General features: G+C 47.0%; 1 protein-coding gene across 1 annotated transcript; it reads left to right on the top strand.

The window, feature by feature from the left end:
* Nucleotides 1-18: 18 nt before the first annotated feature.
* On the top strand, nt 19-12466 carry LOC146176554 (actin maturation protease). The gene is made up of 5 exons (XM_084582826.1): nt 19-503; nt 2161-2282; nt 2982-3105; nt 11098-11168; nt 11946-12466. Exons 1-5 carry the CDS (start codon nt 250-252, stop codon nt 12281-12283), a joined length of 909 nt encoding a protein of 302 aa, XP_084438952.1. The 5' UTR covers nt 19-249; the 3' UTR covers nt 12284-12466.
* Nucleotides 12467-14759: the final 2293 nt, after the last annotated feature.

Raw genomic sequence — 14759 nt, 5'->3', positions numbered from 1 at the left:
AATTGCTACATAAAATTTTGAAACACTAATTTCAAAATGTTTTTAGATGTTCACGCATTCTTTACGCGAAAAACAATACAATAGTAAGGAGGCGCTGACCAGAGACGCTGACCGGTTAGAAACCATGGATAAAAAAGCAGTGAGCGAAACCGAAAGCTGTGTCATAGCTGTGTGCATTATACAGTAGGTCGTGGCTGTGTGTTGCTAACGTCGCTGTGAATTTCTAGCCTTAGGAACATGTCTGTTTGAATGCAAAAAAAGATGCGGAGTCCCACGGAGGCGTCTGAAATGATTCCTCCACCACCACCGCCACCACCACCTCCCGAAGAACAACGTAGGCAAGACGGTGCAGCGCTCCAACGTGATCACGACACGGGTGTCATGGACAATCCTGCCGTCTCCTTGGTTGAAATGCAGTTTGAGAAGATCATAACAGGGTTTCAAGATTCGATTGCCATATCCAGAGTGTCACATTTGAAGCAGGTGCTTCAAAAGGGTCCACAGTGAGTGGATATTAGCTGTTGTTTGCTTCCTCGTCCACATGGTTTCTTTCATCATTTTACATTTCAATCGCATATGCCAGCAAACACACGCTTTGACCCTTTTTAGGATTTTGGAATACGTACTGTCGTTGCCAAACGTACCTAAGCTGCGTGTTCCGCTTCTCTGTTGGGTAGCAGAGAATTCTCACCTTTTATGAAACCGTAAATCTGTGCTAAGTAAAGGCGATCTCCTATCCTCACGTGTTAACAAGTTGTGATCCTCTGGGAAGCCTGTTGGTTAACACAGGGACGAAAGCAGGCTACCTCAGAACCAATTTTTTCGGATGCATCAGAAAGACTGAGGTACCCATTTCAAATCATTTTATGAAGACATAAATACACATGTATAGGCTTCTTTCTTTAAAACCACGAGTTGAAATGGCTTGAACATGATGTCATTCAATTCCTAGAGCCACTGTGAGTGCTGTTTTACCATTTGTGTACATATGAGACATGCGTACAGTTTGCGCATTATAAAAGGGTTAACGGTGTTTCCTCAACAGCCTGCTTGAGCCTCACATTTTTACTGTGCCAAATGTTTTTGTTCTGCTCAATTCTCTGCTCTCAAACAAACTGTTTCACTCAAGCCGAAACTCTGCTCAGTACTGGAAGTCCGCTTTCTTAAGGTAATGTTTGAATTAATTACGCTTTTACCTCCATAAACTTTTTCCCACTCTCAAGCAAGAAATTTTTCACGAGATAACAATACTTAGTCGTATTCTTTTCGGTTAAAAAATAAAGATGACTGTAAATGTATTCACATATTCTGGTAGATTTGGCTAATGAGGGCAGAAATGATGGTTCAAGCTGGAATTTATATTTTAAAACTCTAAGGTAAGGTTTGAGCAGATGGTGGCGCCATATGCTGTGTCCTTTTGTAGCGGCTAACACTGTAGCTGCCTGCAGCGGGTGAAATGAATATACTACATTTTATGACTACACCAGAGTGTCATAAAGATGGTCAATTTCTGTAACGCAGTCTGCTTTTCCGTCTCATTAAAATGCAGCCACTTTTGTTTAATCTTGGTCGATTTGCTTTTAAAATGCTTTCAGAAAAGTAATCGCACAACTTACATCATCACTATCCTTGCAGCGGCGCTGCTATCGACAGTGCTGCTGCAGGCAAGAATGGTTGTTATAAAATTTAAACCACTACCTTCGTGTCAAACATGCTCCCAGTTTTTTTCCTGGCTGTTATGTTGCTTAAGCACAAATCCAGCTTTGCACACGTGAAATAACACAATCCAGGAGATGTAAAAAATTGAGTAAAATAGTTTTCAATATTTTATTTCCTGATTCTTAGTCTCAACCTAAGATACTGGCTTGATAAGGTATTGGCTTGCGTTACACATATATTAGAGGAACTGAGAAATGCTGATGTGCTGGGGGCTTGGAGACAGTTATGAATCACAAAGGCCTCTGATTTGAAAACATTATATGAGAAATGATTTGAATGCATTATTCCATGTCCCTACCTTGTGGCCTATAAATTATTGTTAGTCCTTAGTCAGCTGTGTCCTTCTAGAACTTTTTATGGCCTCTGTGAAATACTAGTTAAGCAGCTTTTAATATTCATCCATGTGCTTGTAGTAATTGCTGTTCCCCTCTCTTCCTACAGATGTGGACTGGTAGCACTTAGTATGGCATCACAGCTGCTCCAGGGTGAACCAGTGAGTGTCAGCACACTTTTTGGAATGGCCAAGTCACTTCATTTCACCAAGAAAGGAGAGATGTTTTCAGGTTGCTGGACTTATTTCAAAGTGAAATGCTGCTACGCTGCACTAACATCTGCTAGGTTTTAAGTAAATGTGGGCTTAGTAGGAGTCGGAACTTGCTCTACTAACATACGTTATTCAACTATGACATCAAACTGATGGGCTTGCTCCAGTACAACATTTAAATTATTTTTATATCATGTTTTACAAATCCTTGATGTCAGGATTGTAATACAATAAGTAAAGTGAGATTGCATGGATTGCATGGACACTGTTGAAATGGGTTCGTTACTTTGAGTTTCTCAAATTGTTACCCAGACTGCAGGTCAGTCTTAGAATTGCCTTGGGCCTACTGTCGTCATGCTTGAGATTTCTGCAAAAAAAAAAAGCTCTTTGTAAATTTTGTAATTTTTCAATGCCACGAGGAAAGCAGTTGTGTCAAATGAGTGGCCTGTCCTGCTTTGCAAGCTGTTCGAATGCATAGACACTAAGATGCTCTTGGCCTTTTGTTAATTGGCATTGAAATTTTGCATCACCATTCTTGCATTGAAGAGGTGAAGCCTTTTTCTACTGATGTGCTTGTTGCTTGGTTGCATCGAAACAATATTGGCATTCATTACACATAATAGAGATGCAGAAATGCTACACGAACTGATATGTACACTTGTCCGTCTTGTTGCGTATGGTTTACTTCTTAATTGCACTATTTATGCTTTGCTTGCAGTTGAAAATATGAAGACGCTTGCTGAGGAGTGCCTGCAGAAATGCTCCCTTGAGATTGTCTCCAAAGAGCATCGGCAAGCGGAAATTGTCAGAAACTTGCTTCGAGGGAAGCCAGTGCTAATCCCGTATCCTTTAGTGTATGTACACAAAGCGTCAGTGCGACTCTTATTGTTAGGCTGTTCTGACATTTTTGAGAATGATTCTCCCGATATATATTGTCCAACGGGGTATATCTATATTGAAGTGCTTTCTTTTTAATAAAGTTTTGTTTGTATATTTAGAGCCGCTGCAGAATGCCTGCTGGTCATATTTATTTGGATGTGCTTTTTAGAGCACTTACTAGGATTGCACTGGAGAAGAAAATACAAGTGAAGGAGAGTTACAGCAGAGTGCAAAATGAGCTTGTAATAAACTTGTTTATGTATATTTCAATAATACTGAAGGCTCATTCAAGTCTAAGTGCAAGTACACAATACATCCTTGAGGAGGCATTATTAAGGTGTAAAAGTATCATTTCTTGTTAGGGCTTTCACAGACGTGCAACTTGCTCAACCTTTTTACTCTCGGTTCCGTTGACCAGTTTTTCCAAAATGGTCTAAAATTTGTACTCCTTATCTCTCAACCCTCCTTTCTCTGACACCTGAAGTGCAGTAAACAAAGAGAAATACCTGAAGTTGACTTGTCATTTTATATATTGATTTTGGCTTTGCATTTATAAAGTGTTTATATGAACTTAAATCTGCTTAATACAAATATTGTTACAACAGCGGTTTATTGTCGTAGCGCTGGGCAGATGGCGAAGGCAGGGAGCTCAGCTGGTCAACAGCTGCTTGCTTCAATATTGTCACGGACAACAGGGCTAGACTTGACTAAAACGCCGGGACGAAGCAGGCGAAGTTCGGCACACAGCACGCGAGAGTCAACTTCAGTGTCCTCTTCTTCCAGGCGCATGCAAGAACATGGGGACACCAGGTGGCATTACTCCCCCTCTTAAAAAACGAAATAAGGGACGGAGCGCGAGCGATGGCCAATGTAAGCGAAACGAAAGACCAGCACATGGACAGCATAGATAACGGAGGCGGGGTAAGGTGCCCTACGCGACAACGAAACAAGCGCATAGCGCACTACCGCGTGAAATAGGGCTTCATGCGGACAACGTGCACGACCTCGGAGCGTGGTTGCCGACGCGAGGGCTGCACAGTACCCACTGGACGAACTTCGTAAGTCACTTCCGTGACTCGGCGCAGAACTTCGTAAGGTCCGAAGTAACGAGAAATCAGTTTATCACACAAGCCGGGCCGACGCACCGGGGTCCACACCCAAACTTTCTCTCCAGGATGGTATGCGACGTGTCGGTGACGGAGGTTGTAGCGGCGTGCATCCGTGCCCTGCTGTTGTTGAATGTGAATGCGGGCAAGTTGACGTGCTTCCTCAGCGCGCTGAGCAAACTGCTCGGCGTCTGGCGTGAGTGGATGATCATCTGTGCAGCTCGGAAGCATGGCATCCAACATCGTCTGAACGTCACGTCCGTAGACTAGGCGAAATGGTGTAAAACGCGTCGTCTCTTGGGTGGCCGTGTTGTAGGCATATGTGATGTAGGGGAGAATTTCATTCCAGTTTTTGTGCTGCGAGTCTATGTACATTGCAATCATGTCGGCGATGGTTTTGTTGAGTCTCTCCGTGAGGCCATTCGTCTGCGGGTGATATGCAGTAGTTTTTCGGTGGCTGGTATGACTAAGCTCGAGCACGTCATACGTAAACGCGGTACCTCGATCGGTTACGACTAGGGACGGTGCACCATGACGCAACACGATTTGCTGCATAAAGAATTGGGCGATCTCAATTGATGTGCCCCGCTGCACTGCCTTGGTTTCCGCATAACGTGTGAGATAGTCAGTCGCGACTATAATCCATTTGTTACCCATCGATGACAGCGGAAATGGGCCCAGTAGGTCGATGCCGACTTGGTCAAACGGCGACCGAGGTGGAATAATAGGTTGGAGCAAACCCGCGGGCTTGAGAGGAGGCACCTTTCGACGCTGACACTCGCGGCAGCCTCTGACGTAGCGATGGACAGCGTCAGAAAGTTTAGGCCAATAGTAAGCTTGACGAACTCGAGCGAGTGTGCGTGCAAAGCCCAAGTGACCGGATGTGGGCTCATCGTGGCAAGCAAAAAGGATATCGTCGCGAAGGTCGGCCGGCACGACAAGGAGGTGCGCTCGATCAACAGTGCTGGAGTTTTTCTTGAATAAAACGCCATTCCGAAGACAGAATGCAGACAGGTGCCTTCCAAACTGACGGGGGACGTCAGCAGCGCGACCCTCCAGGTGGTCAATGACAGGTCGAAGTTCTGGGTCAGCTCGCTGTCGGGTCATTATGTCTGAGGCATTCACTAGTCCAAGAAACCCTCTGTCATCCGTGACGTTATCGACAAATCCGATGGGTGCCCGGGAGAGCGCGTCAGCATCTTCGTGCTTCTGACCAGATTTGTACACAATGGAGTAATCAAATTCTTGGAGGCGAAGGCTCCATCGTGCTAGGCGCCCCGATGGGTCACGGAGATTGGCCAGCCAACACAAAGAATGGTGGTCAGTAACGACTTTGAACGCACGGCCATAGAGGTAAGGCCTAAATTTCATAGTTGCCCACACAACCGCGAGGCATTCCTTTTCCGTAGTGGAATAATTTGTTTCAGCGCGGGAGAGCGTACGGCTGGCATACGCAATGACCCTTTCCACGCCAGCTTGGTGTTGCACGAGTACAGCGCCAAGGCCGATGTTGCTGGCGTCGGTGTGGACTTCGGTGGCAGCGTCTTCATCAAAGTGCGCAAGAACAGGGGTAGTTTGCAGTCGTCTGCGCAGCTCCGCAAAAGCCTCCTGTTGCTCGGCAGCCCACACGAACTGTGTATCATCCCGCGTGAGGCGGGTCAGGGGTGCGGCTATCTTGGAAAAGTCTGCGATGAAGCGGCGGTAGTACGCACACAAACCCAGGAAACGTTTTAAACTCCTCTTCGTGGCAGGAACGGGAAATTTGGCGACAGCGGCAGTTTTGTCGGGGTCTGGCCTAACGCCTGCGGCACTCACAAGATGACCGAGAAACTTCAACTCTTTGTAGCCAAAGTGGCACTTCTCGGGCTTGAGCGTCAAGTCAGCTGACCGGAGGGCGTCTAATACTGCGCGAAGGCGTTCGAGGTGTTCTCCAAAGGTTTCAGAGAACACGACAACGTCGTCGAGATAAACTAAACAGATTTGCCATTTGAGGCCGGCGAGAACGGTGTCCATCATGCGCTGAAAAGTAGCCGGCGCTGAACATAGGCCGAATGGCAGCACTTTAAACTCATACAGTCCATCTGGGGTGACAAAAGCTGTTTTTTCGCAGTCCCGCTCATCGACCTCAATCTGCCAGTACCCGCTCTTCAAGTCAATGGAGGAGAAGTACTGGGCACGGCGAAGCTTGTCGAGCGAATCGTCGATACGAGGCAGCGGGTAGACGTCTTTTTTAGTGATGTCGTTCAATTTTCGATAATCAACACAGAAGCGAAGGGTACCATCCTTTTTTTTCACCAGCACGACAGGGGACGACCACGGACTGTTGGAGGGTTGGATGACACCATCACGAAGCATCTCCTGAACCTGTGTCTGAATCGCTTCACGTTCCGTCGTTGAGATGCGGTACGGCTGCTGGCGTATAGGGCGGGCATCGTCGGGAGTAATTATGCGGTGCTTCACAAGAGGCGTTTGCCGAATTTTCGATGACGTCGCGAAACAAGCACTGTATTTTAGAAGGAGAGAACGCAGATCGTGCTGCTGTGTTTCCGAGAGATCTGTACTAATATCCAGACGATCAAGGGATGGGCGCACATTTTCAACTTCTCCAAACGTAAAACATTCAGAAACGTCCGCTAAGGCGTCGGCGAATGCGATTGCAGTAGCGCGGAAAAGATGGCGGGGTTCGTTCGTAAAGTTAGTCACCAGGAGTTTAGATCGGCCGTTACGCAGATGGATGAGACTCCGCGCCGAGGTGACGCCGTGGGTGAGCAAAAGGGACTGGTTGCCCTCAGCGACCGCCGTTCCGTCACGTAGTTCATCGCAGTTAACAGTCACAAAAACACTAGAACGTGGCGGAATAGAAACGCTCTCGGCAGAAATTCGAAGAGCGGCACGGCTTTGGCGGTCTGCGGTGTCAGTATCATCAGCTTTCTCGGTCGAAAAGGTCACGGTGCGCTTCCGGAGATCGATAATGGCCCCATACTCCCGGAGAAAATCGACACCAAGGATACAGTCGCGGGAGCAGTCAGGTATCACAAGGCAGCTGACAACAAACGTGGAGTTGCGAATTTGGACTCTCGCCGTGCACTGACCGCTCGGAGTTACGACATGTCCGCCAGCGGTTCGAATCTGCGTGCCAGACCATGGCGTCATCACTTTCTTTAGAAGCGCCGCTAGCTTCCCGCTTAAAATCGAAAAATCAGCACCAGTGTCTACCAATGCGCTAACCTTATAGCCGTCGAGGAGCACGGGTATATCCAGCGAGAGTCTGTCTTCACGTGTACGAACTGTCGTCGGGGCCGTCAAGTCGCGGTCACTCACAGGTCGCGTTGTCGGGGGGTCTTCGTCGCGTCGATTTGAAGCGGCCTCGCCCCCTGAGGTCGCTGTCTTTAGTTTTCCCGGCTCGGACTAGGCGACCGTCGCTGCACCATCCCGGATGAGCTGGGCTGCGAGGATAGTCGGCGTGGAGACGGAGATCGTGACTGTCGTCTAAAAGTTGGCGCCATGCGCTGCTGGGCTACGTAGTCTTCAATATCCCGGGGTCGTTGGCCTAAAGGAGGGTTACGCATGTCGATGGGGAAACCCTTCAGTCCCAGTTGTCGATATGGGCACTGTCGATACAGGTGACCAGCTTCCCCGCAGTGGAAGCACAGGCGCTGCCGATTTGGGGCACGCCACAGGTCTGCCTTTCGCTGGGGTGGTCGGCGGTTGTCGATGTACGGCTCGGGGTGGGCTGAATAAAGTGAGCCTTGGTCGGGTGGCAGTAATTGCGTGGAATCAGTCGGGGGATGTCGCAAGATGTCCGCATACGTTGGCCGACAGGACTCGGTGGAAAAGGATGGCGGGTTAGCAGCTGGTACCGAAGGCCGAAGTGCTTGCTGGAGTTCTTCTCGGACAATACTAGCGACAGAGCTGACCGTCGGCTGGGGAGCACCGAAAAGCTTCTGGAGCTCTTCACGCAAAATGGAGCGGATGATGTCGCGAAGAAGATCCGGACTAGCCCCGAAGGCCGAATGCGGCTCAGTGAGCGAAGCGGCGAGTACCGGCCTGTCGTAGGTCGCAGACCGCTGCTGGAGCATCCTTTCCATTGTGATTGCTTCCGAAACAAACTCTGCAACTGTGCTCGGCGGGTTGCGCACGAGCCCAGCGAACAGTTGTTCCTTAACGCCGTGCATGAGATGGCGCACCTTTTTCTCTTCGGGCATGGCCAGGTCAGATCGTCGGAACAACCTAGTCATGTCCTCCACGTACATGGTTATGGTCTCGTTCGGCATCTGTATTCGAGAGCGTAAGGCCCTTTCCGCTCGTTCTCGGCGATCCGGGCTGGTGTAGGTGTCCAGGATGCAGCGGCAGAACTCGCGCCACGATGTTAGCACGCCTTCACGATTCTCGTACCAAGTACGAGCGCCATCTTCCAGGCTAAAGAAGACGTTCCTGAGCTTTGCGGCGTCGTCCCACTGATTAAATGCGGCGACCCGTTCAAACTGGGTGAGCCAGTCTTCGACGTCTTCCGTCTGACAGCCGTGGAAAGTCTTAGGCAGTCGTGGGCTCTGTAGAGTGTAGTACGTTGGAGTTTGCATGACAGGTCGAGGGGCGGCTGCGGTGGTGAATTCCAACGGCCCGTGCTCAGGTGGTAGGCCTAGGTTCCTCCGGCTAGCGCGGTGAACAGGAGTGTCGATTGGCACAGGACCTGAATCCTGGGTATGCGGAGGAGTGCGGGACATATACTGGGATCGATACCCTGCGCCGACACCAAAATATGTCACGGACAACAGGGCTAGACTTGACTAAAACGCCGGGACGAAGCAGGCGAAGTTCGGCACACAGCACGCGAGAGTCAACTTCAGTGTCCTCTTCTTCCAGGCGCATGCAAGAACATGGGGACACCAGGTGGCAATATTGTATTAGTGCTTTAATGGTATTCTTGAATGAATTCATTTTTCACTATGCAACATATGCACTCATGGTGGCTTTCCTGCCAGGTCTTTAATAGGGCTCATAATTGAGCCCTATTGAAAAGCTAGCAGGAAAACCCAAGGTAAACACTGGCCATCCCCACCTTATGGATTGCATACTAAGAGTTTAGCTTTATTTGTTGTTTTGAAAGCTTGATCAAGAATGTGCTTAAGTCTAGAATACAGGATTGTATGCTCAGCAAAAAGAAAAAGACCAGTTACTGTAAGCAATAACATTAGATTTTATGGGAAGTGGCTTTCATAGCAAATTAAAATGAGACTAGGAAATTGTCTGTATTCAGCACTGTAAACAGAACACAGAGGGTAAATGGGACGCTGCCATTTTGAGAGCGCAGTAGTGCCATCTGTTGGCACCACAGCGAAACGACAGCCCTGGACTGCCAAATGAGGCAGCCATGGATATGTGTAGCACTTGCGCTTTTAGGTTCATTTGATGTTTTCGTGACTGACTGCTCGTAAAATCATCGAAAGTAAATTTCAGCGTCTTGGCAAGACTTTTCTGCACATCTCACAATGGCAGGGGCTAGTACAGTATATACAAGTGGAGCGAATGGTTCAGTTATGTGCATGATACCTTTGTATGTAAAAATAGTATGCCTGTGACTTTTTCCCATTAGGAGCAGAAGATGGAATTAGCATCAGATCAGCCAAGCTTGCGCTACTAAGAAGTACAGTCTTTTTTTTACAACCATTGTCAGCATTGCATTGTGCTGAGCAGCACCAACCAGTCACAAAATTCCACGGGACTGGTTGGTTTTGTTTATTATAACAGGACCAGAATGCCGCGCCAATGGTGGTTGTTAAACAAATACCTCCTCGTAGCTCTAGCTCAGCTGATCTGGTGCTAATTTCTTCTGCCCTGCTGAAACAAAAACAGAGACATTAGTGCTACTGCGATGCGTTTACTCACACTTAAGGCATGCTACCTGTTTGTGATGGTGTGGGCTGCAACAGATTTTGTAGACACAGGACGGTAAAATGTACTGAGTTCTCCAAAGTTATTGTTAGTGAATGGCACATCATTGGTAACACAAATCAAATTGGAAAAAGCCACAGGCGCAGCATTTTTACGTACAAACGTACCATGCACTTAACTGAACCATTCACTTCACTTGTGGACACTGCACTTGCCCCTGCCATTGTGGATGCGCAAAGCAGTGTTGCCGTGAGGCTCAGATTCATTTTTGAAAAGTTTATGAGTGGTAAGTCATGCAAAATGCAAAGAAACATAAAAGCGTAAGCGCTACATATATCCATGGCCGCCTCATTTGACGGTCTAAAGTCGTCGTTTTGCTGTGCCACCAACAGATGGTTCTACAGCACTCTCAAAATGGTGGGTGAGTACATGGTGCCCACCCGATACAAAGGGAATGGTCAATAAATCATCATCAATGGCGGCATTCTATTTACCCTCCTTGTTTTGGTCAGTTAAAAAAAAAAAGCAAGGTACTGCAGGAAACAACATTAGTTCTTAGGGGAAGTGGCTTTTTACTTAATTTTTCTGTTCAGGTAAAAGTCCATTATTTAGCAAGCATAAATCCTTTAAGTAGTTGTTGCTAACCCGCTGCGATGGTGCAGTGGCTAGGGCGCTCGACTACTGTGCCCAAGGAAGCAGTATGAAATCTCGGCCGCGTCGGGTGCTTTTCGATGGAGGGGAAAAGCAAGGCACTCTTGTGTTGTGTGATGTCATTGTACGTTAAAGAACACCACGTGGTCAAATATTTTTGGAGCCCTCCACTACAGCATCTCTCATAGCCTGAGTCACTTTGGGATGTCAAACCCCACAAGCTAAACCAAACCAAACCTTTAGATTGTTGCCATTGATGCTGTGCGTCATAGTATGCAGAGCTAGTTCCCTTGACGGAACATTCAGCTACGATTCTGATGGCAATTTTGAACCCTGCCTCAAGCGTGGACGCACGGCGCATTGGGCCGTCCTTCACGGTATGAAAATCACACTGTTCATTTTATTGTTTGCTCTCTTTATGGAGTAGTGAAATACTTTTTATGATTTGCAGTATTTGTTTTTGTTCACTTTGGGGTGGAAAAGTTTTTTTTAATTATAGCATTGCAGTCAGAATACAAGTTTGGAATAGCTGTGTGATTAGAAGTAGACAAAACTTGTTTATCTCTAGAAAACGCGTGCAAGAAGTAGCTCCATATTAAGATGCTAGGGAACTGACAAAGATTCACCATATCTTGAAGGGCCAGTAAACGTAGGCATGCTATAGTCATTTATGAATATTTGTTTCATACCAAAAACAAGCCTTGCCTCTTTAAAGCCCACAGCTGAAGATACTTATTGATTTCGGACAGTCTTTGAATGGTATCGTGGATGAGAACCGTGTTGCATTATTTATTAATCTGTGTTTAGTGATAGCATAGTAGCTTTTCAGTGATAGTGGCTGAGTATCATTACTTGTAAAGAGAACAGTATTGGGTAATGGAAGAGTAATGATTGTGGGAGCAGAAATGGGTTCAGTGAATCTGTAATGGCGCTTTCCTACAGTCTGGGGCTTGTCTTCTTCATGGTGTCAAGAGTGTAATAAAAAAGGTGATGCGAAATGACATAAAGTGAGTGAAATAGGGCAAGAGTTATCGAAAAGCGAGTCGCTTCTTTTGGGTTCTCGTTTCAGTCACTTTCTTATCTCAACAGCCAACTTGTGTTTTTCTGCATTTTGCTCACTTCACATTCTACTCCCTTGTGCCCTTCCTCTGTAGGTATCTGCTTGGTTCTGCGTCCATCTTCTCTTAAAGGGGGGCTAGAATGCTTGTCACAGCTTGACCTGCAATGCCAAAAGGTTCTGCACGTCGGGAACAGCACTCCTGAAGAGGCCATCACTGAGTTTGTCAAGCTCGCAGGGAGTCGAGAGGCAGTTGTGTATGTCTATGCTAGTCAGGGAAAAAGTAGGCATGTGGCATTATGGGAGCTGGATATTCTATTGGACAGCAATGAGAACCTGGCAGATTTCACGCAAAAGCACGACGTTTCAGAGTTTGTGCTTCCAGATGGTGGTGTTGTCCAAGGGCTGTCTAACCAAGTGCTTCTGTTCACGTAGAAGGGGAAAATTTTTGTGAGATGCTTGACAGTAAATTAGGTCACAGTGTTGTCTCTAACATATTGCCGCACAGAAAACGATGCCAAAGGTGATGACTGGCCCCACAAGCGCGAGCCTGGAAGAGAAGGAAGTTTGAGCGCAAGACTCGTCCTGGTTGATTATTAAACCCGTCCTATCTTTGGGTCCTCCTTGGCGTTCTATCGAGGCATGACAATATAATGTTTATGCTTCCTTGTGTTTCTGTTATATGAAATGCACGGTCACTGATGTCTAAATTATGATGCCTAAGAGTCTTGGGGCATTGCATGTTCCTTGATATTATGTAAGTAAAATGTAAACACAGGAGAAAAGAAAAAAAAACATCCTGAAATATACAAAGGGTTTTCTAGTAGTAATACCTATCATTTATTTTTCTTTCACTGCTGTTCACTCAATCTTTTTGAAATTCACAAATATAACCCAAGGTATCTCCAGACCTATATTATTTCTAAAGGTTTATTCCGAGGGTTTTTGGAACCATCCGAGCTCATAATCACATCGCTTTCCTTCGGGTCCACCTTTTTTCTAATACTAAAAAACTGCTTTCCAGAATACCAAGTAGACCACTTCGCAATGGTTCGGTGGTTATGGCACTCGACAACTAAAACCCAAGCCACGGGATCGAATCCCGGCCCTGACGGCTGCTTTTTGATCAATTTGCTCATGTACTGTGCTATTTCAGTGCATTGAAAGAACCTGGGTGGACGAAATTTTTGGAGTCGTCCACTGCGGCATTCCTCACAGCCTAAGTCACTTTGATTAAGAGCAAAAACCGAAATAGGTTTCTGTCAGCCTACAGCATTATGACATACCAACCTGTGACATCACGGACATGGCCACAAAACTTCTCGTGCATGCATTGGTTAGCTGAACTGGTGACTGTAGGTGACAGATGGAGGTTACTATTCATCTGAAATGACAAAAAGACCTTTGTCCTGCAGCAAACGCAGAATGATTATAAACAGCGTTACACCCTGTTGCATCATCCATGCAAAGTTGAATGCAGAAATCAACAATGCAGAAAAGGTGAGCTACCTCGCTTTGATAGTGTCAACTGATGGCAACATGTGCTGATTGATCTATCTCCAACACTGCTTCAACAGTCTCAACCATCCTAGCTGTAAGTAGAGCAGGAGAAGTCTGGAATGCAAAAATGCTTACATCAACATTGAGAATTCTGGCACCTAGCATGGAAAGGGGCGGCACCAGAAGTCTTGAGATGGAGGCAGTCATCCTCCTCGTGCAATGTGGCTCGCATACCACTTCAGTTCTGTCAGCTAGAAGCTTCTGCATTGCAAACATCGGATTGTGAACAGTGAATAAAACAACATAGCGGTACAGAATGGAATGCTCTGTTTTTGCAACACCATTCTTACGTGAGGAATGAAGAAGTATGTGTTATATATTTCTGTTCTTTCAGCACTTTCCTGCGTCAGTAGCATGAATGCGAAAAAGGACGGCTCCCAGATTTATTTCAAAGACAAACTTAGATTCATTTCAGAGTTCATACCGGCTGAACCTTGCGAATTGCCAGGAAGACTTGATTTTTCTGATTTTTGATCGATCTTTGCGACTGTGCGATCAATGGCTTCATCGTCTGATGAATGACCTCTGCCCGCATAAGTAGCATAAGAGTGCCGTGCCAATTTTGACCGGTAGCGGCGTGGTGGTTGTTTCTTTTAGGCTAGTGTTCTTGTAGGCAGAATATACAGGAACACTATTGTAAGCGGCGGTATGGCGCCACATGGCGGCAAATTCGTCGGCGGCGGTATAGAGCCACCATAGCGGCGGCTGATTGCGACTGGTTACGACACGCAGCCGGTGCAGTAGATGCAGTCTATCTTGGCAGATGTAGAAGCTTCGCCTTGATATCGACTAAAGGCCGGCTTCTCAGGTTGTCGTTGAAGGGTTGTTGCCGCGGCTTTGCCCAGACGCCACGCAATCTGATACTCCTGTATTGCGCTCCGCTGCATGCCTTATGTTACTGCGAGCTGTGCTATATATGCCCGACGATGGCGGGATAGCTTGATCGTCTTTCGGAACTATAGCGGCCAGCAACGGCTACAGACGGAATCGAGGCTAGTAGTGGTTTCGCATTAAAAAACAAACCGCGCGCCGATGGCACCTAGAATAAAGCCCCTAGTTTATTGAGGGGCTTTAGCCTAGGAAACTCCGCCTGGCGAGAACACTCGGCGGCGGTGCGCGGACGTACGTCCCGGCGTACACCTCTAGCCGCATTTCATGGTTGCTGTTGCTGCTTGTGGATATGGTTAGGATATTTAGATTAGGCCTCATTGAACACTGCTTGGAAGTGCAGCAAGAGAAACGTTGCGGGGAGAATTAAGACCCAATTAGATCCTCCTCCCAGATCCTCCTCTGTCAACTCTCCCATCGGCGCTCTTCTCAACGGTGATTGGCTCCGCGGGCATCTCCGGAA

Source organism: Amblyomma maculatum, chromosome 10 (genome assembly GCF_055883805.1).
Source record: "Amblyomma maculatum isolate TAMU_Amacu chromosome 10, ASM5588380v1, whole genome shotgun sequence".
In the NCBI taxonomy this organism is placed as follows: domain Eukaryota; kingdom Metazoa; phylum Arthropoda; class Arachnida; order Ixodida; family Ixodidae; genus Amblyomma; species Amblyomma maculatum.
This window is presented reverse-complemented; position numbering and strand designations above follow the sequence as displayed.

Coding starts and splice junctions, on each gene's coding strand:
- LOC146176554 (XM_084582826.1), top strand. CDS start 250: ATGCAAAAAAAGATGCGGAGTCCCACGGAGGCGTCTGAAATGATTCCT. Junction 504..2,160: donor GTGCTTCAAAAGGGTCCACA/GTGAGTGGATAT, acceptor CTCTTCCTACAG/ATGTGGACTGGTAGCACTTA. Junction 2,283..2,981: donor GAAAGGAGAGATGTTTTCAG/GTTGCTGGACTT, acceptor CTTTGCTTGCAG/TTGAAAATATGAAGACGCTT.